The sequence below is a fragment of the Chionomys nivalis genome, chromosome 8 (assembly GCF_950005125.1).
Source record: "Chionomys nivalis chromosome 8, mChiNiv1.1, whole genome shotgun sequence".
Taxonomy (NCBI): domain Eukaryota; kingdom Metazoa; phylum Chordata; class Mammalia; order Rodentia; family Cricetidae; genus Chionomys; species Chionomys nivalis.
This window is the reverse complement of record NC_080093.1, coordinates 52,974,092-53,000,942: the sequence shown is the minus strand read 5'-3', so window position 1 is coordinate 53,000,942 and position 26,851 is coordinate 52,974,092. Positions and strand designations below refer to the sequence as shown.

General features: G+C 53.4%; 1 protein-coding gene across 7 annotated transcripts in view; it reads left to right on the top strand.

Moving 5' to 3' along the window:
- Window positions 1-26,578, top strand: part of Shank2 (SH3 and multiple ankyrin repeat domains 2) — a 441,540-nt gene extending 414,962 nt beyond the window's left edge. For 3 of the 7 annotated variants that reach the window (XM_057777148.1, XM_057777149.1, XM_057777155.1), the window contains 6 exons: window positions 347-367; window positions 7,013-7,143; window positions 8,761-8,872; window positions 9,691-9,711; window positions 11,085-13,488; window positions 21,226-26,578. In XM_057777148.1, coding sequence (XP_057633131.1) covers window positions 347-367; window positions 7,013-7,143; window positions 8,761-8,872; window positions 9,691-9,711; window positions 11,085-13,488; window positions 21,226-21,796 — 3,260 coding nt within the window. In that variant the 3' untranslated portion in view covers window positions 21,797-26,578. The remainder of the gene's footprint in view (window positions 1-346; window positions 368-7,012; window positions 7,144-8,760; window positions 8,873-9,690; window positions 9,712-11,084; window positions 13,489-21,225) is intronic. The other 4 variants (XM_057777151.1, XM_057777152.1, XM_057777154.1 and 1 more) reach the window with 4 other exon arrangements.
- The last annotated feature ends 273 nt before the right edge of the window (window positions 26,579-26,851 follow it).

Below are 26,851 nucleotides of genomic sequence, written 5' to 3'. Positions count from 1 at the left end.
CAGCTCCCAGGCCCTCCATGTCCTTTTAAAGGCAGAGCTGCCCTCCTGTCCTACCTCGTGGAGCTCAGTCCCACCTGTGGAGTGCTGGGAGATTACTGGGGGCAAAGAAAGAAAGAAAACCTCTTCGCCACCACAAGGGAGATTCAGTCAGGGAAAGAAATAAAGAGCAACCAAGGTCAAGTTGTGGGGTCACTCTGACTCCTGCCCCTCACTCCTGGTGATCTCCACACTAGTGCCCCTACCTGTGTCCCATAATCACTAAGCTAAGCGAGACCCCGGGTATGGGCCACTATGGGAGGGCGCCGCCACCATGGGTGGCTCACGCGCTTCCCTTTCTGTTTGCAAGCCTCAGTCCGGAAGAAGAAGGGTAAGGGAAGTCTCTGTCCCCATGCTCTTGCCCAGTAGAAGAGAAACCCCCTCGTGACAGTCCTGTGAAGTCAAGAGTGTGCTGTGAGCCCTGTGTCGTCTTCCCTATTTGGGAGTCATACCCAAGGGCCCCTCCCTGGGGTGTACGCTGTTCTGGTCTGTCTGGTCTGCTCGGCTTCTATCTGTGATCCCTCGACCTATTTGTAAGTCCCCCCATCTGTGTCCACATCAACATGCTGATGAAGTGACCAGGATCCTTGATGGAGCCTGGCCGCAGAGGCTGTGAATCATCTTCTATGGAGCTGGTCAGAGATACCCCCATGTACTGAGCAGCCAGGGGAGCCGGCAAGAGGGAACCCAGGCTTCATTCCTCTGCCAACACTCAGCTCCCCTCCACTGGGGAAGCAGGGAGCAGTGCGGGCCTTCTAGTTGCCTGTCCCCAGGCTCTTCTGAGTGGGGAACAGGCTTGACACAAATCAGAGCCCTGCCCCCTCAGAAGACCCCTATCACAGGTATATACTCCTGACTGCTCATGATTCCCCAGCACTGAGCCAGGTGTGACCTGTGACCCAACAATACAGCCGTAAAACATCATCCCACAAGGCTAAGAAGGTCCCTAATGAGGCTGGGGTGGTCCCTAGTAGTTGGTGCACTCAGTCTGAGACCTGGTGTGGGTCTAGAATCCTGGATGCTGACACGGGGGTCAGGAGTACCTAAATCCAGCAGAGTCAGCCTCGGGGCAGGACAGGCACCCTGGAGCTGCCGTCATAGCCACTCCTGTTAGCAGGTATCCTTGCAGCAATCCATGCCTTCACCACATCAAGCAGCACAGGACACTCCAGCAGGCTCTCTGGGGTCAAGGCTGTGGCTGATGTCCAGTCTAAGACTGCCCTTCTTCCCAGGGGTCCTATAGTTACATTATAATATGAGCACCACCACCATCATCAAAAGCTAAACCCAGCTCTAGCCTGTCAGAAGAGGCATGCCGCTGTGGGCTCCCAAGGCCCAGGGTGCCCCAACAGAGCTGGTGAAGAAAAGCCCATTGTCAAAAAGGTGAAATTGGGTCCAGCAAGCCTGTCCAAGGGCACCTCCCACAGATGTGCTGCAACAGCTGGGGACAGAGGTTTTGGCCAGCATGAGGTGAATACACTCAGAGATAGATCACATGCCTTCTATGTGAAAAGCAGAGGAAGGGAGGGAGGGAGGGAGGGAGGGAGGGAGGGAGGGAGGGAGGAAGGAAGGAAGGAAGGAAGGAAGGAAGGAAGGAAGGAAGGAAGGAAGGAAGGAAGTTAGTTAAGAAGAAATGCCCCAATCTGAGGCTGGAGCAGGAGGGGGCAGGTAGATGCCAAAGGGTCCACTGGTCACAGCCCAACCAGGGAGAAGGGACTGAGGATGCCCTGCTCCCACAGCCACTGCCAACTTCCACTTGGTTGGTAGACTAGAACCTGCCATGAAAGCTTGGAGCCACGTGGGCCCGTGATGTCTGAGTGGGGCGGGTACTCAGCAATGGCTCAGTCCCTCTTGATGCCTGTCCAGGCTCTCTGGGAGGACTGCTTACCTGGACGGGAGTATACTCCAGGGAGGGTATATAGATGGAAAGAAGAACCTGGCCTCCTGAACTGAAGAGTAGCTCCAGTCCCTGCAAATCCTTGTCCACACAGAGACCACAAACGAGGCCACACTTAGAAATGAGGTCTTTGCTGATGCAGCCAAGACAAGGTCACAGCAGGTTAGGTGTGCTATAGAGTAACCATTGACTGGTGGGCCTATGAAGAGAGAAGGCAGCTGTGGAGTGTTGCAGTACTGGAACCTCCAGAGGCAGGATTTCTCTCCTGTTAACCCTAACCATGGATGTCCAGCCTCAGAACAGGGAGAGGACAAGTCTTCATCCTTTTAATCTATTGGTTATGGTCCCAGGAGGTTGCTGAAAGTTCGAAGTGCATGCCTGTAATCCCAGCACTAAGGACCTGAGAGGCAGAAAAATCTCAGGTTCCAGGCCGGCCTTAGCTACATGAGACCTTTCTCAAATAGAGTGAAGCAGCCTCAACCCTGGCTCCACCCAACCGGCCACATCAGCTTAGGGACCCTGGGTTTTCACTGAGCCCTTTGCCCTAGAGCCTGTAGTGGGAAAAATCGCTGTGTCCAACCACCACAGACACAACAACCTAGGGTAACTGAGGTGAGAGTAGAGACTGGGCAGAGTGAGTGGTGGGACAGGTTGTGTGACCATGACCTCCAACCTTGCTTGTCACCTCTGACTAGGCGCACAGACCTTCCCAGACTTGGAGTCCACAAGTCCATGGGGCCCAAGCGGCATACCCATGCTTCACTGCCTAGGAGAGCAGACAGGAGGCAGCCCGCTGGTCGCCCGGGTGATGATGTGATGTTTTGGTGTTTCTTCTGATAGCAGTGCAGCTGAGGAAGCCTGCCCTATGCTATCTCACCCTGAAATGGGTACGGCGACATTGCCCTTGCAAAGGGAGCAGAGGCCGCTGGCTCTGAGACACCAAAAAGAGAGCATGGTGGTTGGGGACAGACAAATCCCAGTTATCTCAACTGCCATGAGTATCCATGAATCTCACTGCTGGCTTCATGGATGCTTCTGAAACACCTGCTCTTGGTCTTCCTCAAAGATCATATGTTGTACATGAGAGACAACTGGGTCGCTGCCCTGACCAGGGATTGACTTCTGGGCTCTGCTGCATCATCACCTCACATGTGGCCAAGGGACAGAAGACCTCAGCAGGTCTTCTGTTGCCTGCCTGGGAGTCAGATGTGCCTGGAAGGCGACAGTGGGCTGCAGCCTAGACTGCTTCCAGCTCTTGCTTTGCCTTTGGCCTTGGGTTGTTTCCCCTCCCCCAGCACGTTGAGACTTCTTTCCACAGAGTCATGACATCTGGTCAACTGTCACATGGAAAGCAGCAGGTGCCCCAAGTTGAGGACACTGCCCTCCAGTGCTTCCTCCTGCAACTTTTGGGGCTGCCTGTGGCCCAGGTAAACCCACAGGCTGGGAGATACCGTGATGCACAGGGCAGGCAGGTGTTGTTGAGGAATGTGGCTACAAGCTCCTCAGGGGGCCTAACAAACCAGCCACCTCTCTCTCTCTCTCTCTGGTTCCTGGAAGTCTACAACTTAAAAATGTGGGTGACATACTTGCCTTGTGTGACAGACCCCAAACTTGCTTTGAGACTGAGAACTCAGCTCACGGCTGAACTGTTTTGCGTACCATGATGACTTTCATGTGTGTTATCCAGTCACCAAGACCTCATGTTGGCCCTTCGAGGGCCTGGCCTCCTCAGCCATCTATACAACTCCAGTTCTGGGCTTTGGAAATTAAGCCGTGTCCTCAGGAGCCAGCCACCTTTAATTCCTGTCAATAAGATCTCAAAGATGGAACCTGTGTGGTCAAGTCTATAGTTCCCGTTGGTCAGTAAATCTTAGGAACAAGAATGAAAACCCGTCTGTCACCTGACTCACACCAATGGGGTCAGAGAAGTTCATAAAGCAGTTCCTAAGGCTGATGGGAAAGGCAGAGCTCAAGACCAGGCCAACATTCAAGGTTCCTGGGGGTGTACCCCAAGACACAACCACACCAGCACTGTCATGTTACTGACTCCACAAGCCTGCCCAGTCAGCTAAGTGAGGTGGATGACTTCGGTGACCCCTACAGGAGCACCCTCCAACTATGCTCTCAGTGAAAGACATGGCTCTTGCTACAGCTGTGTGAACCGGAATGAAGCCTCAAAGCCCCACAGGGTCAGGACCATCACGTGAGACGCTCTTCCAAGGCCCTGCTGTTCTCACACCACAGCCCACTCCTGCTTGGCATGTAGAGATGCCACAGGCATTCACGTGTCAAACAAGAGACCCCACGTGCCACCAGTGAACTCACACACACTGCCAGCCCCTGCCAGGAAGATTATTTGTGACTCCAAGACTCTTCAGCACGAGTGTGTTCCTCTCATGTCCTATGCCCTCCATGTACCCAGACCCTACATGGCAGACTCTGGTCAACTACCTCCTCTTACTGAGTCTGTACCCAGGACCTTACTAGCAGTACTGTGGCCCTGTGCCTCTTACATCTGATGTTCCAAGGGTTCTTGAGGCCCACAATGTTCCCTTGCCCAGGTGCTACCACCAGCCATTGAGTTCCACTAAGGCCAGATCTTTGGGGCAGGAAAACCAGGAGCTTCCTGAATATCACCCACACCTCTACTTGGTAGTCCTAGGCAAGTGCTCACAGGGTGAGCCAGCCAGGAGAGGACCTTTGCATTTCGAGGTTTGTGCACATGCTGGAGATGGCTGGATTCTTGCAGGTGTCCAGAGCGCTCCACATCAAACACCCAGAGTCACTCCTCTTGTAACTCAGTGGCCTCCGCGTGTCCCACGTTCCAGGCTCAGTATGCTGTGTCCCCCAGGCTCAACCTCTGTGGGCAGCAGGAGCAGGTTCAGCGCAAACACCCCAAAGGAGAGGAGGGGACTTCTAGAGTGAGGCCAGTGTTCCCTGCCAGTGCCCACTGCAGTGGTGGGACATGGCTCTCTAGTGCTAGGGAGATGCTTGAAAGAACAGAGTGCAGGGTTCACCTCAGCTGAAGCGAAGCCAAATGACCAGTACTGAGGGATCTGGCATATAGTGTGGGAACGTGGATCAAGACAGGCCAGTGTGTCCTTGCTAGCTCAACAAAGCCGGCCACACAAGTATCTGCCCAGCTGGCAGGTGGGTCATGGGGACTACACAGAAATGAGTTCTGTCCCGGCCATAAAAACCAACCTGGAGCCCTGGAGGAAGACAGCAGAGAGTCAGGCGGACGTGGCCTATAGCACGTGGCGGGAAGCAGTGTGCCGGCGTGCAAGGGTGTAAGCAGACACAACCACCGGTGATAGACACTCCAGCAGGAACGGGCAGCCCCGGGGAGTGAGGGTGACGCTTTAAGATGAGGGCTTCGTGACTCGGGCCGGAGCACATGGGCGATTGGAGCTGCAAGTGTCCCCACTGCCAATGAAGATGGGAGCCAAGAAGTTGCCTGACCAATCCCTGAGGGGCAGAAGCCCATGACCAGACAAGCCTGTGGGCCCAGGTAACAGAGTCAGCTACGAAGAGACACAGCACCTGAGACTGCGTGGGTCTGCAGGCCTGCGGTCTCCTACAGTCTTCATCCTTCTTTAAGCTCTTTACACATGTGGAAAGGCTCCAAGGCTGTGCAGGACCTGGCATGGGCCACATGTGGACTGCAGCCATCATCTGGACTGCTAGAATCAATACTTCTGGAATTAGCGGTCTTCTCAGGATGTCAGGCTATGGTGGATACTTCCATTGCCCCCAACCCCAGCAGACCCACTTCCTCTGGAGTCCTCCTCAGGGGATTTTGGTTCTGGCTTGCCTTCTTAGAAAACGTGACTTCACACTGGACACTGAGCGCTACCGTGGCTCTGGGGACTCAGCCAGAGGGTCAGCTTCTCTGGATATCACACCATTGCCAAGTAGCACCCTGGATGACTTGGTAGTTTTGTCACCCTGTGTTCACTAAACAGCGAGTTATATCAGACCCAGAATGGGAGAGCTTGCCTATAGGACTCAGCTTGTACAACGAATAATCTAGAAGCTAGCATTCCGTGTACCTCAGAAGGGATCCAATATGGGAGGTGCCTGCAAGCATGGCTCCCCATAAACTTCATCCTGGCCCAGGGCATCTTGCAGAAAACACAACCTGGGACAGCTGGGACCTTTTCCTCAAGTGCCTCTGGGAGGCTGGGGGACACTGACTGTGGGTCTCAGGGAATGGGGTCCCTGTGTTCTGGTGACCTAGACAAAGCCTTGTGCCTGGTTTCAGGACCTCAGTCATCAGGGGCATTGTAGAATGAGCTTTCATTTTCAAGTTTTTTTGTTTGTTTGTTTTTTGTTTTTTTTGTGGTTTTTTTTTTTCATCTTTTTCACTTTCCAGGACTCCTTAAGCTTTGGTTTTCGTTTTCTAGAACTGGGAATGTTCTATAATGGGGAGAATAAATGAAAGTTCCCTATGCAGCACAGGCTCAGAGGTCTGGGGTCTCTGCCATCGTGTCTGGCTTACTAAACACAGTCAACATCCCAGCCTTGGTGTAGGTTGCTTGCCTTGGAAACTGTTTAGTTACAAAAAGAACCACATTTATGAATGTGTGTGTGTGTGTGTGTTGTGTGTCACATACCTGCTGACACAGGCCTGTAATCTCAACCCTCAGAAGACTTGCATAGGAGAAACAAAAGTTCAAGGCCAGTCTGAACTAAACAATGAGACTCTGGCTCGAAATAATAATAGTAATTCCAAAATTAACACGATACCATCAATAACAAACCCCATTTGTCGGATCTGAAGATGGCAAGTCACAGGTCCTGGGTGGTATCGTGGTCTCTACAGGGGAAGGCTGAGATGCTGAGGTCTCCCATTGTCTTTGTCCAGTGTACACACCTCAGGCAGGTGAGGTCTGGGATGCGTGGTGGTGCCCTAGTGGGATGTGTGGAGTGGGGAGAGATGCATGCTTGCTCCCCATGCCACAGCCTGCCCGCCGTTCCAGACACAGTGGCTGCATGCCTGCATTCTCCTAGCTAAGCCTACCAACTCCCCAAAGTACCATGAGACTAAGCCACTCCAACCCTTGCTTTGTCTTCTAGATAAACCTGAAGAGATAGTGCCAGCCTCCAAGCCTTCCAGGACCGCAGAGAATGTGGCCATAGAATCGAGGGTGGCGACAATCAAGCAGCGGCCCACTAGCCGGTGCTTCCCAGCAGCCTCTGATGTGAACGTGAGCCAGTGGGACTGGGTAGGGTTTGGGCTGACCTGGCTGGTGGGCAGTCAGAGAGCTCAACATGCATGGGGCAGGCCAATTCAGCACCCTCTCTGCGTAGGTTCAGAGCCCATTTCCATGGGTGAGCACTCTGGTTCAACACAGATCTGCAGTGAGTCAGTGACCAGGCTAAAGTGCAAAGCTCACCACTCCTGCATGCCATCTTGGCCTGGGTTTATCCACAGAGTTCCAGACCTTGAGGGTGTCCTCCATATACCCAATCAAGAGACCACAGACATAGAGGCTGTGGAAGTGTTCCTCAGACAATGCCCCTTGCCTACCTAGAGCCCCATACACTGGTCCTCTGTACATATGCTTAGTGCATGCTCTGAGCTGGGTTAGCGGCATCCTTAGAAGGGAAGCTGCTCGGTGTGCTGGACGTCATCGAGCCCATGGGAGGCACTGGATGTCAGCTCACAGCAGCTGCTGCTGCTATGCCTCCCCACCCCAAGTAAAAGGCACTCCCAAGTTCCTCAGGAGCCAGGGCTGAGTCTGGGCAAAGGTGAGGTCTTCGTACCCCTTGATGCCTCCCTCTGGTTTCTAGTCACCATCACCATCCATTGCTAGGTATGGACACTGACTGTCCCGCCACATAGCTGGGTATTTTCTTTGGCTCACTCTCAGATTAGCTTGGTTTAATCCAGCCCTTTTAGACAATAACACCCACAGTTGCAATGAATTTGTTAAGAGTTTTATATGCAATAAAATAGATAATACTGAAGCTCAAATGTTCACCTCAGTCCTCTTCCCTCTCAAAGCCCATAGGTGGCGCCCCATCCTTCAACCTAGCCACTCTCCACCCTGACAGCCCCTGGGACATATTCCTCTGGCCCCCCAGGGGCCAATATCCTACCTCCCCAGCCTCAGGCTCTAGGGTAGATGCTCTGAAGCCCAGGTGAGCCTGTCAGAGTTCCCCCAAACATGTTCCTAGTGTGCCTTAGCACCTGAACTTTCCCAAGTCCCTCCCAGGCCTGTGGGGCATAACTGGCCAACTATCTCAGACTGGCAGGCCACACAGCATAGGTGTAGCAGCTGTGAGGAGGCAGAGTGGTGCTCTCTGAGAGTCCACCTACAGGCCACAGGAAGGACAGAGCCCGCTGCAGTCTCTGTGACACATTCTGGGGGTCACTTGATAGTTCTTCCTGGGTTACAGGTCAGGCATCCTACTCGTTTGCACAGGCCCTGGCATCTGACCACACCCATTGTAGCTAGAAGAGGAAACAGCATCCCAGCTGAGGACTTGACCAAAGTCACGAGGACATGAGGACCCAGGGTTTGGCCTGGATCAGACCCCACTGCCTACCACACTGTTTTTCCCATGGGCCAGCCATCCTGGCCCTGAGCTTCTTTGCCGTCTGGCCTGGTAGATGCTGTCTCAGCAGAGTATGGCTGTCTAGAGCTGGACATGCTGGCATCATATGCACAGGAGCCAAATGGAGTGTGGGAGGGCATGGCCTGAGGAAGCCAATGGTGATTGATGCCTACTGCCCCAGAGCTTTCTGTCATTTCTGGTCCTGTCACTATGGGGGGGGGGGGCTCCCAGGGATGCACCTCACCTGGTTCTCTTGTTTGCAGTCCGTGTACGAGCGCCAAGGGATTGCTGTAATGACGCCCACGGTCCCTGGGAGCCCGAAAGGCCCATTTCTGGGCCTCCCTCGAGGTACGATGCGAAGGCAGAAATCGATAGGTAAGAAGTGTGACCCCCACCCGAAGACGTTGCCCCTAAGCTTTCTATCGCAGCCCTCAGCTCCTCAGGAGTTCTGGGCTCCTGACTCCTGGCCCATTGGTTGCCTTGGCACCTAGACCCTAACCATTCCCCACCAGGGCTGCCTACCAGGGGGCAGATGCCCAGCCTCTCTCCTATCAGGCAGCCCCTTGAACTTGGTGGGGTATAAAACCTTCCTTTAACGGTGATTTCTCTAATCTAAGCACTTGGGGAAGCAGGATGGAGGGTGGGCCAGGCGGGCAGACCCCTCCAGTCAATGTTTCATAGGCTGAGCTCAAGGGACATACTTCTCCGGGTGGCTGGGTCAGGTATGAACCGCTGTGTGTAAGAAAGCAGCTTGCCTTCCTCGCTAACATTCCGTTTCCCTCACTGGCTCGGACAGGGCAAGGTAAACCTGACCCCTCGAGACAGAAAAAACTCCAGTGTGGTTCGTACCACGTGAACTTTCTGGAAGCCAAGGCTACTGCTGGACACAGTGGAGCCTTGCCACATAAAGAGAGGGGGTTTGCAACCTCCAGCCTCACCAGGACACTGCCAGAAACATAAGCTCTGTGTGTTCCAGAAGCTCCTCCTGACGATGCTGCCAGAGGCATGGCATGTCTGTTTTTAGTCAGAGGAGGAGGCAGGAGGCGGCATCTAGGTGATAATGACCATGGTGGCGTCTGCAGCTCGGGTGGCTCACCCACCCCTGGCATACTCTGGGCCGGGCATAGCTGTACACACACCTTGTTGTATTTCTGGATTTTTCTGGTTAATAACAGTTGATTTCCTCCTGTCAGACAGCAGAATCTTTCTATCAGGTCAGTGAACCCCCAGTTTGGAATCTGTAACTTGAATGTATCCTGGTTTACTTTATAAGGGGTATTCTTAAATTATTACTCCTTGGGAATGTCACCATTAGGTGACAACTCACAGTGTATGGTCCACAGAGATCTCCTTCAGCAACAGACCTCTGAGATGGCAAATTAGCCTCCCACAGGAGTATGTTCAATTTGGAATACCCTTATCAAATGGAAGTTCTCATGGAATAAGTGACTGTAGTTTGTCCTGGGATTTTTTTTTTTTTAATTTCAAGTAATTCATTTTGTTGCCTCTGAAAACCTGCATGCCCCTGTGTGAGAACCCATCCTTGGCGTCTGCCGCTGTCTGTGCTGCTTCTGTCTCCATGTTTTAGGCCTTGCTGGAGCCTGCTGTCACACCAGCTAATACTCCCAGAGCAAACTCAGACTGTGCCGTGGCTTCAGCCACATCCCCGTTCATGGTCACGTTCACACACTTTCACCAGTCAGGCCTCAGAACACGGTTCTGCTTTCCCATGACAGCCAACCACAACTCTCCAGAGGTCCTACAGGCCACTGCAGTGCTTCTGTGGAGCTGGGCAGCTGGCGTGCTAATGGATCAGCATCCTGCAGCTACTGTGGGCCAAGACCAAGTGGAGAACCAAGACTCCCTCCCCTCACAGGGACAGCCCTTGCCAGAATGGCCTTTCTTTTGTGCCAGCCACCTGCTAAGGGCTGAGGAGTTCAACGTACACAAAGCCCTCTGTGTGGCCCAGAGGAATCAGGTGACAAAACTGGTCATTGTCCCCTTGGAGAAGACCACACAAGAACATTAGCACCTTTTCGTAGCACACATGGGCCGCCACTAGGTAGTGGGCTGTTCTAGCCGGGTGGCAGATCTGCCTGGTAACTGGGCAAGAGGGACGACAGCCCTGACCTTTATGCCACTCACATGGCCTCTCAGAGTCGGATGAGCGTCTCAGTCCCGTGGGAGCCCTCACCAGGCCCGAGAGAGACAGACAGATGCCTCCTGTACCAGCACCTCTATGTACACGCACACAGCCACATCTTTGGGTTCACGTGGCGAGAGCTCGACGTGAGGGTACACCCAGCCTCTTTTTGGACCCTTGCCACCCTCGCCTCACCCCAGACTCCACAGTGTGCCCCCAGAAAAGAAAATCCCTAGATGTGTTCACCACACCAAACACCTCTCTTTCTGGTTCCGGCTCCTAGAGGGTGTGTAACTAACCCCAGCGTCCTGGCTGTGCTGTGCTGTCTAACAACTGTCTACTGTCTGAGTCTGTGATGTGTGGAGACACAGTGTGTTATACAGTCCTGGGGCCTCCATTGGGCTTTGAGGTTACCGGACTTAAAAACATGTTCTCTGCTTACAGGGATAACAGAGGAAGAGCGGCAGTTTCTGGCTCCCCCGATGCTGAAGTTCACCCGAAGCTTGTCCATGCCAGACACTTCTGAGGACATACCCCCTCCGCCGCAGTCTGTGCCCCCATCTCCCCCTCCACCTTCCCCCACCACGTACAACTGCCCCAAGTCCCCGACTCCAAGAGTCTATGGGACAATTAAGCCTGCATTCAATCAGAACCCCGTCGCCAAGGTGCCGCCAGCGACCAGGTCTGATACTGTGGCCACCATGATGCGGGAAAAGGGGATGTTCTACAGGAGAGAGCTGGACCGATTCTCCCTGGACTCTGAAGATGTCTACAGCCGCAGCCCCGCCCCACAGGCCGCCTTCCGCACCAAGCGGGGACAGATGCCTGAGAACCCATACTCAGAGGTGGGGAAGATAGCCAGCAAGGCTGTCTACGTCCCTGCCAAGCCAGCCAGGCGGAAGGGCATGCTGGTGAAGCAGTCCAACGTGGAGGACAGCCCTGAGAAGACATGCTCCATCCCCATCCCAACCATCATCGTCAAGGAACCCTCCACCAGCAGCAGCGGCAAGAGCAGCCAGGGCAGCAGCATGGAGATCGACCCCCAGGCCACCGAGCCTGGCCAGCTGAGGCCAGATGACAGCCTCACTGTCAGCAGTCCCTTCGCTGCCGCCATTGCTGGGGCTGTGCGTGACCGGGAGAAGCGTCTGGAAGCCAGGAGGAATTCCCCGGCCTTCCTCTCCACAGACCTGGGAGATGAGGATGTGGGTCTGGGGCCACCTGCTCCCCGGATACGGCCCTCCAACTTCCCTGAGGAAGGTGGGTTTGGTGACGAGGATGGAACAGAACAGCCACTATCGCCTACCCCTGGGACAGCACCCAGGGAGCTGGAAAACCACTTCCTAGGTGGTGGTGAGGCTGGTACTGCAGGGGAGACCGGGGGACCCCTGAGTTCCACATCTAAAGCCAAGGGGCCTGAGAGTGGCCTAGCAGCTCCTCTCAAGAGTGGCAGCCCAGTCAGCCCTGAGAATTACGTGCACCCACTCACAGGGCGGTTGCTCGACCCCAGCTCCCCACTGGCCCTGGCACTCTCCGCCAGGGATCGAGCCATGCAGGAGTCTCAGCAGGGGCACAAGGGGGAGGCCCCCAAGGCTGACCTCAACAAGCCTCTCTACATCGATACCAAAATGCGGCCCAGTGTGGAGTCCGGCTTTCCTCCAGTCACCAGGCAGAACACCCGGGGTCCCCTGCGACGGCAAGAGACAGAGAACAAGTACGAGACAGACCTGAGCAAGGACCGGAGGGGTGACGATAAGAAGAACATGCTGATCAACATCGTGGATACGGCCCAGCAGAAGTCAGCCGGCCTGCTGATGGTGCACACGGTGGACATCCCCACGGCAGGGCCACCCCTGGAGGAAGAGGAGGACAGAGAGGATGTGGATATAAAGCCAGACCACTCACCCTCCACAGTGCCAGAAGGCGTTCCCAAAACCGAAGGTGCTTTACAGATCTCCGCTGCCCCGGAGCCCGCCGCTACGCCCGGCAGGACCATTGTGGCAGCGGGCTCCGTGGAAGAGGCAGTGATTCTGCCATTCCGCATCCCCCCTCCCCCTCTGGCGTCCGTGGACTTGGATGAGGACTTCCTTTTCACAGAACCGTTGCCTCCTCCCCTGGAATTTGCAAATAGTTTTGATATTCCTGATGACCGGGCAGCTTCAGTTCCCGCTCTTGCTGACTTGGTCAAGCAGAAGAAAAATGACACCCCTCAGCCCCCTTCGTTGAACTCCAGGCAGCCAGCCAACTCTACAGACAGTAAGAAGCCAATGGGCATTTCAAACTGTCTGCCCTCCTCATTCCTGCCACCCCCCGAAAACTTTGACGCCATCACCGACTCCGGGATCGAGGAGGTGGACAGCCGGAGTAGCAGCGACCACCATCTCGAGACAACCAGCACCATCTCCACAGTGTCCAGTATCTCCACACTGTCCTCAGAGGGTGGGGAGAGCATGGATACCTGTACAGTCTATGCAGACGGGCAAGCCTTTGTGGTTGACAAACCCCCAGTACCTCCAAAGCCAAAAATGAAGCCCATTGTGCACAAAAGCAACGCACTTTACCAAGACACGCTCCCGGAAGAGGACACAGATGGCTTCGTGATCCCCCCACCCGCACCCCCGCCCCCACCGGGCAGTGCCCAGGCCAGTATGGCGAAAGTCATCCAGCCAAGGACCTCCAAGTTGTGGGGTGATGTCACAGAGGTCAAAAGCCCAATTCTCTCAGGCCCAAAGGCAAATGTCATTAGTGAGCTAAACTCCATTCTGCAGCAGATGAACAGGGGGAAATCCATCAAGCCCGGGGAAGGGCTGGAACTGCCCGTGGGAGCCAAGTCAGCCAACCTCGCTCCAAGGTAAGTTCACAGTCAGCTTGGGCATGCGTGGTCCAGCACTGGCCAAGCAAAACCACTGGGGAGCCACCAATGCAATCGAGAAGAGGGGACCTGCGTGGCCTCTGCCACACCTATTAGGCTGTAACCGTGTTATCACCATCCTGTCACCGGACTACAGCAGAGCCAAGACCGTGGCTGTCATACAGCCTGTGACACACAGACACATAAAGACGCCAGATTGCACTGGGCCAGGCCCATGGTCACTTCCAGAAGGAAACTCAGGTCTCTGTTCCGTTCCTTCCAGCCTTTTGCCCAGACCATCTTGAAGGCAGGCAGAGCTTCATTAAAACCCAAATTGGGACCAGAAGTGTCCAGAGGGTGGGTGGTGTAGCCAGGTGTCTGAACATGCATCTGTCATTCCCTCTCCCTCAATCACTAGTGAGTTTGAGGACTGGGGGAGGAGCTGGGTCATTTGCTGAGGATGAACACCTGCCGCATGGCTGCATCACCCTACCCAGGGTGACATCCCATAGGGATCATTGCCAGTTGGGCCCAATGGGCCATTTTCAGCATCGTGTAGGGTTTAACAGGCTACCTTCACTGGGATGGGAGTAGAATAAACTCATTCTTTCTACACCCAACCAGAAGATTCTAGAACAACCCCTTGACTATATGAGGCTTTGAGATAGTACCCAGCAGCCTTGAAAACTCCACCCTCTCTGTGGCTCTCTTGTTTTTGTTTCCGTACGTGTACATGCGTGATGTTGTTCCGCGTTCTTGTGCTTCTCAGCTGCTCCGACTGATGGCTAAGCTCGGGTTTCATAGTTTTGACTAATGAAGTCTTTCCTTATTCTCCCGCTGGGCAGGTGTCTGATTCAAACAACCAAGCCCATTAATCAGGGACATCACACTGCATTTGAGTCTTGAGGTTTGGGCTGTAAGCCACAGTTCTCTCTCTTACCTTTCGGTGTGGTTGTAAGTGAATGACTTGGATGCCTGCTTTACTCCTCCGAGAAATACTGATTGGTTGATGTTGTAAAGAAGAGTGTGGATGCTGCCGCCCGTTGCCAGGACACCTGCTACAGGTGGTGTGCAAAAGCATGCTCCCATGGCTCCCTGCTAGCTAGGGGACATCTGCAGAAACCCCTCACTTCTGGTGGATGTAACTACATACACAACTGCAAGTTATATTCTGACGTCTCTAAAATGTGCGTGTTTCGCCCTTTGCCTGTGCCGCGCAACCCCTTGTTGTCCATCCCCTTGTGAAACGTTTGCAAGCCCCGGGGTGGTGTTTATTACATATGGGCAGCAGGGTCCGTTCTTCAGAGAGGCTAAGCAGGTAGCTCACTCGGGAGAGACTCGCAGCCTCTCTTGCCTCCCTGTTACAGCCATCTTCAGCAGAAGAGAAGCTGAGAGGGAACTGAGTTCAGGACTGCAGAGCTCACTGGCGTGGGGGATCCCATGTTAGGATCGCCGAGCTTGTCTACTGGCCTCATTCACGGGGTCATTCTGAATGGTCGCAGGTGATCCCCTGTCCTTTGTTTTCCTGCTTAGACAATCTCCGGTGGCTCCAAGTGGAGGGAGTCTTACCCTGCACTGGGTGCTGGGATTCCTGGTTGCCAGGTGGGGGTAAGCTCAGAGACCATCACCAGCACAGTCCCAGTGGGCAGCACTGCCACCGCCCAATTTGTTCATAACCCAAGCTTCTCACAGCAAGGACTTTAGCCAATACCTCCAAACACCAGGCATTCTGTCACATGGGTTCCACATAAGAGGCCATGAAGCACAGTCAAGGGGACTCTGTGGGAAGTTACTACTCCTAAGATGACAATGGGGATTGACTCCAGAGACAGGGCCACTGAAGACCATCTGTAAGACTGAGCTCCTGAGAAGACAGGAGCAGCTGTTGGACCTGGAACTCTCCTGCTGCTGAGGAGAGAGACGACAGTGCTGACCTCGAGCAGTGGAGGAAACACATGCCTCCAGCCCTCCTTCTCACATCTAAGGACTGCACCAGGTTGGGCACGCACACAGGGCACTGGGATGCCAGCTGCAACAGCAAGACACGGGACCACAGGTAGTTTACAGAACCACCAAAGCATCCCATGTGGCAGTTAGAGGTCCAAGTTCTGCCTCTTGTCTCAGGTGCATTGGCCACCTCAGGTGCATTGCTCAAACAACTCTGTTGCCTTCACTGTCGGGATCAGGATGACAACTGGTGGCTCACTCAACGCAGGCATCTTGCCACTACTTGTAAATGCTTATAAAAGTTGGGAGTTCTGAGCCAGGTGGTGGTGGTACGCACCTTTAATCCCAGCACTTGGGAGGCAGAGGCATGTGGATTTCTGTGAAATCAAGGCCAGCCTGGTCTACAAAGCTAGTTCCAGGACAGCCGGTGTTACACAAAGAAACCCTGTCTCAAAAACAAAACAAGAGAGAGAGAGTCCTGAATTATCCTGAGCAAAATGAGGTTCAAAATCCAATGGAGGGAATTATTACTGAGGAAAAAAGAAATGAGGGTTTGAGGGAAAGTGAAAACTGGCCATGCCGTCTGAAGTGACACACGCTAAGGCAGAGAGACCCTGTTTCCTCAATGGTGACTTTGTTCACCAAAGAAGAGCCAGCTCTGTTCCTCAGTGGTTCCACCATGTGAGAAAAGCTTTGCTGAATTCATTTCGCCTTTGAAATAATGTTCCTTCCGCTGCTGGAGTCTCTTATGAGCGCTGAGAAACTCCACTTGTGCCAGCGCCAGGACAGGGTCCAGGGAAGGAGCGAACGTTAGATGGCCTGGCACTGGCTTCCTTGGGTGTAAGGGATCTAACTTTAGTATAGTCAGGGTTTCTAGCCTGACCCCCAAATCAGGGCAATGTGGAATTTAGGCACATTTTAATAACAAATATGTTGAAAGGGGACTTTCTTTATCAGAAACACCTCCCGGGCCTACCTGAAAAATCCATGGAGTGAAGCCGTGGGGCAGTTCCAGCCACAGGCCTGATGCTGAAGGATCTCATAGTTCGAGTCAGACCAGAACGAAGAAAGGAAGCTGATGGGTCTAAAATCACTGTCTCCCCACTGTCCATAGGCTTCTCCAATATGGAGCCCACTGCTCAGCAGCTCTCCCCTCCCCAAGAGCCTAGAACTCAGAGGACATGGCTGTGTTGGTGCGTGCCTCAGCCCCTGTGGGATAGATATATAAAGGCATCATGAGAGACCCTGGAATGTCCCTTAGCAAGACAGAGCTTCCGACTTTCGGAGGCCTCCTGTCTAATGTATCTGCTGATGTATCTGCCCACAGTGGAGGTGGCAGGCCCAAGTGACATTCTTGTTGTTTTGTGGATCTAAGCAGAGCACTTAGTTGTCCTGGTTAAAGCAGCGTGGGACCAGTGCCTAGCCCTGATAGGGAGTTCAATAAGCCACTAGCAGCCACTGTACCCAGTACCCAGCTCAAGAAAGAGACAAGAGGACATCACCACAGAGGACACCGTGGCCCTCCACAACTGGCAAGTGTGGTCATCGTCATTCACCCCGCCAGCCTCTGTTGATGGCCCAAGGTACCAGGCGCCATGTGGTGCCATTGAGAAAGCGCAGTCTTTGCCCCTTTTGGGGAGTGCCAAGTTCTTGAGGTGAGAAATGGCGAGACAGGATGGCAATGTGGTAAGTGCCCCAGAGGGAAAAGGATACTCGGTCAAGATGGAGTGCCCCTGTGCGGAAAGGAGCCGGCTCTCCGAGGAAGTGATTTCCAGCAATTTGAAATACACAAAGGAGCTGACTGTATAGAAACCGGAAGCACAGCACCCCGAACACAGCAGGTGGACAGTGTGAAGCTGGGCTGGAAGGGACTCCTCCTGCAGGCAAGTCCAAGCCCAGCCATGAGGCAAGGAGTGAGAAGCTGCGACCAGAAGAGGGCATTGGGTCCTCTGGAACTAGAATTAGGGATGGTTGAACAGTGTGAGGCGGCAGGGGAGAGGGAGGAATGGGTTGGCTGGGAATTGAACCTGGGTCCTCCTCTATAAGAGCAGCCAGGGCTCTAAACCACCGAGTCATCTTGCCAGTCCCCTCGGGTGTTGGCTCTTGATCTCATCCCTCCTTTGACAAGAGTCTGTCACAGGTAGACAGTTCCTCCTGGAAGTAGGCACCTTTCTGACCTAGTAACTTGTGAGCGAAGTGGGAACCCTGAGAGCGATGCGGAGACTGCGGCAGCTCCCTTGGCAGGAAGGCTAGCACAGTGGCCACAGCCGGTCCTTCTGCTGTTACCGTTGTACGCCAGTTCTGGACCACACCCTAAGACCTGGAGAAAGCCAGGTCCAGGATGAGGGGTGCTGAGGGGTCCCAGCTTCTGAAACTTGGGCAAACACTAGAACAGTCCCAGGGAGAGACCAGGGTGCCGCTCCTACAGCGCAAGCCCCGCGACCCATTTGTGGGAGCCCGGAAAGGCAGAGCAGCTTCACGAGAAAGCAGTCTGCTACCTGACGTGGTTCTCTACACTTCTGATACAAGTACTAGGGAGGCTGTGGCAGGGGAGTTGCTACAAGTTCTAAACCAACCTAGATCAACAGTGAGACTCTTATTTCAAGTCACCAAAAGATGGGAAATGAGGAAGGAGGAAAAGAAGGAGAGGAGACAAGTGGTTTAGGAGTAAATGGTTCTTGAGGCGAGCCTGTGGCTGAGGGTCCATGTCCAAAGGGTTCTGAACCCTAAAACTGGTGCTGGCCACACTGCTGCTCAGGTCCCAAATGAATCGGTAACCACAGTGTAAATGTTGTTTCCCATTTGCCTCCCAGCTCATCAGTTCCTGCCAGGGAAGACAGGTGACGCGTGTCCGCCAGCAGCTGGATTTTTTTTTTTTAATTCTCGCATTTTTTAAAAATGAATTTGATTTTAAAAGCAGGCGAGAGATGATCCTCCCAGAGGCGGGTGTTTGTGAGTGTGTATCTATTCTAAATCAGGGTAACAGACTTCTGTGTATGCCGCCCAGCAGCCTGGCCGTTGCCTAGCAACATAATGATCTGTGCGCACGCGGGAGGATTCAGTGAGTCATGACAGAGTGATTCACCAGGAAGGATGCAGGCTACCCAGAAGGCTCAGAGCGTGCCGGCAAGCTAGCCGGCATTGCTAGTCCAACTCTACTCATCAGTCGTTGTGCTGGGTGGGGCACCTCAGGCCCCAAACGGTGGCCAGGACTATATCCCTGCTGTTAGCTGCTGCACTAACTGCCATGTTGTGTTGTAAACTTGAGAGAGCCCTAGGCTGGGCAGGTTGGCCTTGTCCACTGGGAACGTTGACTCATTCTTTCCAAGCCCAAAGCCGAGTTAGGGAAATAGCTGTGAGCTGTGGTCAGAAAGTCTTCCTTCTCTGAGTGCCAGAGAAGGCATGGGTTCCTTTGCTCACGGGAGCACAAGGTCCGAGCCACTGGGCTGCCTGCCAGGAGGGTTCTGAGGTGGAGCATTCAGCCAGGGTCCAACCCACCTTATCCCCCCCCGCCCCCCCCCCCGTGAGGAGGCTGCAGTCTCTCACTTCCCAGTCAGTTCTGCAGGTCGTCTCAACCACTCCCTGTGTCGTTTCCATTTGCTCCCATGGTGCTGTGTGCAGAAGAGGGTCATGCTGAGCAGAAGTAAGTGCAGCCTGCTGAGTGTTCCCCTGTGTGCCACTGTCCCTGCTCCTACCCCTGTTTCCTGTCCAAAGCCAGCCCAGCCCAGGATACTGAGCAATGCCCAGGCATCTGCTGACTCTTGGGGGACTAGCATGCCAACCACATTGGTCCCCAACCAAGGGACAGGCCAGTGCTGGGCACAGAACTACACACGTCCCTCCCAGCTCTTCCCTGCCTCGGGGGTTCTCAGGAGCTCCTGTAGGACACTGGCCTGCCTCCCTCCTTCCTCAGGGCCTTGCTTAAGGGAGCCCCACTTCTGCATAGGGAGGTGGCACATGCTGGAAACGAGCCCCCACACACACACACACACATACTCATAGCAAAGAGAGCCAAGCAACTGCAGTGCTTGTTCAGGCTGGACCTGGAATGGCTCACCCTACAACCTGAAAATCGGAGGGGGACAGGGTGGGTTCCACAGACCCTTACCATGTCCCTGGCCTACCTCTCCATGAGGACCTAGAACTGAATCCTCGGGGTTCCCTGAAAGCTGCAAGGCCCAGATGGGCTCAGGTCCTCACTCCAAGGCTGCCTCAGGCCTGCCAAGATGACCTGCCCATGAGTATAACCAGTAACCAGGCTGTGTGAGCAAACTTTGGGTGGAAAGAGCACTCTATGGCATGCTCCATATGTACCTACAGTTTCCAGAAACCATCACTGCAGGTCTGGTGCTCCACGGCATCAATCCACACATCCACATCAGAGTCCTGGCCCACGGAACCCACACCTACTTTCTACCCTTGTAATATCCCATATTTGAGGTAGTCACTCCTAACCTATTAAGGGTGTTCCCCGGGACAGAGAGGGGCCTGGGTGACCGGCTAGTGACTTCACCCAGACACACAGCAGGCAAAGAAAACAAACAGCACCCAAGGGAAAGGGACGGGCAGAGTGCCCTCCAGGGACCACGGTATGCTGCCCCAGGTTCTCCCCGCTCACCAAGGCTCTGAAGAGGTCCTAGTCTCTTAGCATCTTGGAACCCTGCAGGGGTCAAGAGGTCCCACAAGTTCAGTGTACCAACACCAGAAGTTTTAGCTCAAGGCACACACCATAATACCACAGACCAGAAGCCCCTAAGAGGTGGACTCGGGAGCCCTCAATCCCTACCAGTTTCCACAGGACATGAAGGCGTGTGGGCTAAACTCTGAGCCACGCCAGTCCAGGTTGTGCCTGTGGCAGGATGGACGTTTCCAGAAATGAGAGGGGTGTAGTGTGTCCACATTCCCATGAGCGAGCCCAGGTCAAGAGACGCGCCTCTTTTCACCCTGGTGGTGTCTTATAGTCACACGGCTGCGGTTTGGAGGCAGCAGAGCGAGTAGCAAGCCTTGGAGGGAGGCTTCATCCCCCCAGCTGTGTGGCTAGAAAGTCTTCAGGGTGGCTGCCCAGCGTGGGGAGGGGAACATGTTTCATAAAACCACCACCTCCAGATAGGTGAGTGAGGATGAGAACTTCCTGGTCCTCCTCCCAATGGGGATCATCCTCCCACACTGGGCCTGAGGAGATAGACTCTGGGAGAGTTAAGCCTGTCCCTCCCTGTTCTGAGGATCTCCCCTACCCAGACATAGCAAGAAGGACACCACCCGTGGCCACCACTGGGAGAGGGGGCTTCTGTCTCCTGTGGGAATAGGGCCAAGGAGGGAGTGCATGGGTACACCCCGAGGCCCACAGTGAAACACTGCTCACCAGAACTTAGCAGCCTGGATGTTCTGCTCCCTAAGTGCCCCAGGAGAATTTCTTCTAACCCCGCGTGCCTGTGTGGCATTTCTAAAGCAATGAAAACCCCACATTTGTCCCAAATCTAAGGACTTTAACCCATAATCAGAGCCCTGGCGGGCTGTGGAGTCCTCTGTAAGGTGTATGTTACTGGAGAGGGCCCGGGCTCGTTCTGGCCTGCACAGGAGGCCCCCCAGGTTCCTCTCAGCCTGGCCCAGGTGAGTGGCAGCTGACTTGCTGTGCTGCGGTGCCTCCCGCTCTACCTGTTCCCTTCTGACTGGCATGGCAGTCTGTATCATTGCCGGTGCAGACTTTCTGCTGTGGTGTGGGTGCCTCCTCCTCCCATCCCCGATCCTCAGTGACCAGGAAGTGATGTTCTTCTCTCCTTGCTGTTTCAGAAGCCCCGAGATCATGAGCACAGTCTCAGGAACACGGAGCACTACGGTCACCTTCACTGTTCGCCCCGGCACCTCCCAGCCCATCTCCCTGCAGAGCCGGCCCCCCGACTATGAAAGCAGGACCTCAGGACCACGGCGTGCCCCGAGCCCCGTGGTCTCACCCACAGAATTGAACAAAGAGATTCTGCCCACCCCTCTGTCTGCTGCCGCAGCCTCTCCCTCCCCCACACTCTCAGATGTCTTTAGCCTTCCGAGCCAGTCCCCTGCAGGGGACCTCTTTGGCTTGAACCCAGCAGGACGCAGCAGGTCACCATCTCCTTCAATACTGCAACAGCCAATCTCAAATAAGCCTTTTACAACTAAGCCTGTCCACCTGTGGACGAAACCAGACGTGGCAGACTGGCTGGAAAGTCTGAACTTGGGCGAACACAAGGAGACCTTCATGGACAATGAGATTGATGGTAGCCACCTGCCAAACCTCCAGAAGGAAGACTTGATAGATCTGGGGGTGACTCGAGTCGGGCATAGGATGAACATAGAAAGGGCTTTGAAACAGCTGCTGGACAGATAAGGGTGGCTGCCCTGGGCCTTTACAGACTCCTTTGTTATAAGTAGAGATGGGCTTATGTTGAAATGTGTGGTGGCCAAACAGAGGCTGAGAGCACCACTCTCGGTCCATGGGCTTGTCTCTGGGTACCCAAAGAAACGCTGTGGGTGTCCTTGGTGTGGCCAAACCAGGGCCTCAAAACCCAGCTCTTCATGCAGATTTCTTGGGCGGCTTCTGTCCAAAGGGATGGTAAGGGGGTTTTCTGTCATGGTCCCAGAGGTTCCTGTCGATGGCATGTGGGACCCTCTCCTCCTGTGGCAGGTACCAGTGTACTCCAGATACCTCCTGAGGCCTCCCTCCTCTGCCTTCTGGGCAGCTCTCACCCTCCAGCCCCAGAACACAGCCTTTCTTCAGGCCTGTGGCCTCCGGGTGGGCTCACTGGCTCCTATCCCTCCCCTGTGCTCAGCTCTCAGTGAGCAGCTCCAGGTGGAGCCCCGCCTGAGCCAGACGGTAGAGAAATGCTGTCCCATCCGCCTCTTTGTCTGACTCCTGTGATGTGCATCTGAGCTTCTTTGGCCCCAAGGTCCCTGGCAGTGGTGGCTGTGTGGACGGGATCGTGCCCAGCTTGCTTAACTTGCTTTCTCTATTCCTGCAAACCGATTAGCATTTAATTCCAGGGTGGCCAAACTGAAGTCACACGGAGTTAGTCAAAGCACAAAGTCACGATCCTGAGGAGGAGGGAGGCCTGGCTGCAGAGCCAACCAGTGTGTGGCTGTCTAAGCCCACAACCTCCAGGACAAGAGCAGGTGTCTGCCCAGAGCAGCAGCTACCCAGGAGAGAGAGGCGGGGGCTCTCGAATTTACTTTAACTATCCGGATGTCTGCTGAGCTCCACAGAGGACAGGACAGATAAGCAACTGATCTGACAAGGACAAGAAGACCTGAGGCTCGTGGTAAGCACGGCTGCCCAGGGAAGCTGTTGTCCTCCCTGGGAGAGAATGGGATGCCATGCCTTCCATCCACACCAGGCCATGGGAAGCATCCTGCTGAGGCAGCCCTTTGCCTCTCAGAGGCCAAGAAAGGTGGAACTCAGGGGCCTTTCTCCCTTCTCTCAGATAGCGGGGATCCCACCAGCTTGTCTTAACTGTAAGTCTGGGTCTCAGAGAAGCCCATGGTCAGGACCTGGTGGACAGAAAGTGGGGCACAGGTTGTGGCAAAGTGTAAGCATGTGTGGAAAGGAAGGCAGGGAGCATCCTGGACCAAGCCTCACCTCAGGCCCGCTGCCTGAGCCTGCCCTTCCCCCAGATCTCCTCCCTCCCAAAACAATACCTCTAATGTCCCAGGGAGGTCACCGACTGCACACAGCCACTATGCAGCCAGCCAGGCTCCCGAATCCCCCTCTCCCGCACACTCAGAGGAGACGTCAATGTCAGGTTATGGTTTTATTATTTCAGAACTAGCCCAGCCCATCTCTAATTATAAAACATTGTTTCTTTTTTTTTTTTCCTTCACTTATGCTCACAACCACATGTCTGACGAGGCCTGGAACAGCTCTGGAATGAAAACATAAAATTTAGCAATTTTTAAAAAAAAAAAATCTTTCTTTACCGCAGGTTTAAATATGTGTACAGATAGTTCATAAGCACAATATTTTAAGGGGGAAAAAAGTGGCTGGTCTACTGGGCAGCCTCTGTGCCACCTCGTGCTGGAATGCTAAAGGGAGAAAGGGTTCACGGTTTAATGACACCATTTCCTTGGGACAATTATACAAGCAACCTTTTAAAATAGCTTTCTTCCCTGGCCACATCGGAGCCTGCAGCTCTTCCCTTCCCAGCCTTGCCACAGAGCCATCACTGAAGGGCAATTATTTCTTCAAAAATGATTACAATCTACAGCTTGGCAGTTTCTCCAAAATCAATGCCCCCCTCACACCACACACACACATGTACACACACACACACGCCCTCACACACCCCTTGAAATGGAGACCAAGGCTTCAAATCTGACTTTTCCCCCCAAACCCTTGGCAGGCCAACCCCAACTTATGAATCATCCGCTCACCTGGTAGCAGGTGACTGGCAAGCACCTTGTCTGGGTTCTGTTGGTTCCCCACAGCAAGGTGAAGGAGTAATGCCCCAGACACACACGAATCCAGACACTGTGGGTCGCCGGCAAAGAGTTCAGAGTGTGGAAGTGTGGCCCTGCCATTAATCTGTCTTCCATGGGTGGTTCTCTGAAGTCCCCTCGGTGTGCCATGTCACTGGGCTCCTTTCCTTTGCCTCCGGTTGGCATTACCTCTGTACTCAGTGCCAGGCAGATGCCAGGCAGGAGACCTGATGGCTTGGGACCCGCTGGACTTAGGCAGCAGGTGACAGGCCATGACTGCCTTCCTTAGACTTCAAGCCACATGCCACCAAGCAGAAGCAAGCTGACTGCCAGCCTCGGGAGCTGATAAGCCAGCTCTGCTTAGCAGTGTCTGGTCACAGAAACACCGCTGGGCCTATCAGAACCCACCCCCAACCACCCGAACACACGTTTGCCTAGTTGACTGGTCTCTATCTCTGATAGCTAATGTTGCTAAGAAAGCAATAGTCCCTCACTGAAATTGCCGCAATTGCTCTCCCCAGTTGGAACATGTCAGGACCAGGCCCTGCTCCAGGACCCCCTTCAGTGGTGAATCAGATGTTAAACTGCTCATGAGGACCATGTTACCACTCTTCCAGGTTTTAAGATCAACTTTTGTTATATACTGTAATTTAAATAACTGCATAAATTTACATGCCTAATTTCTGTAATATTGTGTATACAAAACCAAAATCTCTCAAGCTGTAAATTGTGTATACCCGCCAGGATCCCTGCTCTGGGGTGTCCGTGCGCATTTTAGATTTAATTCATACAATTAAAAATAACTCAGTGTGACTGCTGCTGTGCTGAAACTTTACATAAGAAATCTTTGTGATACTTTAGTTAATAAAATGGTGAGTTTTTTCCTAAGTTATTGAACAAGCAAACATTACCCAGCTGACCTGGCAAGGACTTTTGTGTGTGTGTGCGAGTGGGGGGGGCCACAAATAATGATTATTTTTCTCCCATTAGCAATTTTCGGTTTTAAATACTAACTTGTTTCACACTAGAGTTTGTGTGTAACAACACATGTCACATTATCTTTGTTGCTGTTAATTTTGTGCTCTTTTTCTTTTTAGACTTTATTTAGAGGGAGAGAGAGAGAGAAAGAGAGAGAGAGAGAAAGTTCCTGTACTTTGCACTCCCCCCCCAAAAAAAAATCCTTCGATCTCTTGTATGGCAACCAAAATTACTGTAAAAAAAATAAATATACTCTTGCAATAAGGTTGTGGTTCTGATTACAAAGGGGAAGGTGGAACCTGACTCCTCAGAGCTATCAAGTTTGCCATCCAGTGTAGGGTGTTTCCCACACCTTAGTCAGCTTTACCTGGACCAGGTGACGTGACGGCGTGGCATCTCTCCTTCAGCCACTTTGCCTCAAGCCTGTTTCCTCAAGTGCCCTCATTGTCTAAGCGGAAACCTTGTATATTATTTTAGAACTGTACAAAATGTCAAAGTGGGCTCACATGACCACTCCCGAGAGCGTCAGGCCTGGCTGTCCCTTTAGTTTCAGGGTGGGTGCAGGGCACCCAGAGACCAAGCCAAGTTCGGCTCCCTCTTTCCTGGGAGGAGAGGTGTCCTCGCCACACTGAGGGGTGTCGGCTGGCCAGAGGTCATGGGAGCTGAAGACCAAGTAGCTTCTCTAGCTGACCTAACCAGCCGATGTTTTCGTGAGCTGCAGTGGACTAAGGCCAGGGGAGCAAGAGAGAATCTGGGTCTTTAGCAAACTGCTGAATCAGGAGCCCAGGGCTGTCCGTGCACTTCCGGAAAGTATATGAGAAAACCGCTGAACCCCTCTGGCCTCCTGAGTTCCCCGACAGAGTCTCTTCTTGGACACACCCTTCATCCAAGTAGCAGCAGCCACTGCGTCCCGTCCTAGTCCTTTGCTCCCTGAAGTCCCCAGCAGATCCTCCCAGACCGTCAGTTCTCCAGTTTCCCAATCCAGTGATGTTTCCCAGACCCCGTGGTAAGGTGGGCCTCCATCAGGAGATGTCTACTGGTCAACTTTCTCTTTTCTTGAACTGTATTGAGGCGTCTGCTCCCTGGGGGTCTGTACCATGTCTGCACCTTTGGATGCCCTGGGTGGGAGCATCCTGGATGGAGGGGTCCCACAACCACAGGTATACAGCTGCCTGCTTTGGGTAGAATCCGGCAGTGTCCACTACCCTGCCCCAGATTCTGTCAGCCCCATGTCTCACCCTTCAAGTTCCCACTGATGACGCAGATTCTTCCTGCGCTCCGGGATGTGGGTTTGTAGCTCATAGTCTTTGCTGGTTGATGTTTAAAGTCACGACAGCCACTGTTTGCGGCTTCTGCTAGAACTCTGCTCACAGCCAATCCGAAACTTTATTACAAGCCTTCAAATAAATACTGAATAGAAAAAAATTGATTTAAAAACAAAGTGTGTGCCTTGGGTGTTTTGAACTAATCTGCATAAAACCATACTGTAACTGTATATTTGATGAGGGATCAATAGATCTTCAATGTATAATGTAGCTGATAAAAATAGTTCTGGTGCCTTGTCTTCTGAACCGAGAAGCCCAGATCAATGCACAACCTAAAGAAGCAAAGCCCGACTAGAGAACTGAGTGCTGAGAGGCGTGAGCCCCTGTGTGGGGGGCCTTCTCGTCAGAAGACTGTGGAACACACACAGTCCTTTATGCTTAAAAAAACAAAAGAGAGAGAACGTTGAAACAGAATTGTGTTATCAATTAATTTTCCATTAAAATGCTCTCTGCTCTAACACGTCCAGTATTTTCATTTAAATACACACATGGTTTAGGGAATTATCGTAGGGGTGGTATGGTTTCTCCTGACACCCTGGGTGGGCAGTGCTTGTGTTGTGTCGCCCCCTGGTGGTGCTGGCCAGTAATGATTATCTGGGTCTGCGGTGGCTTTTGGTTTATGTTTTGCTAAAAAAAAAAAACACAAAATATTTGTGTTTTAGTGACTATTC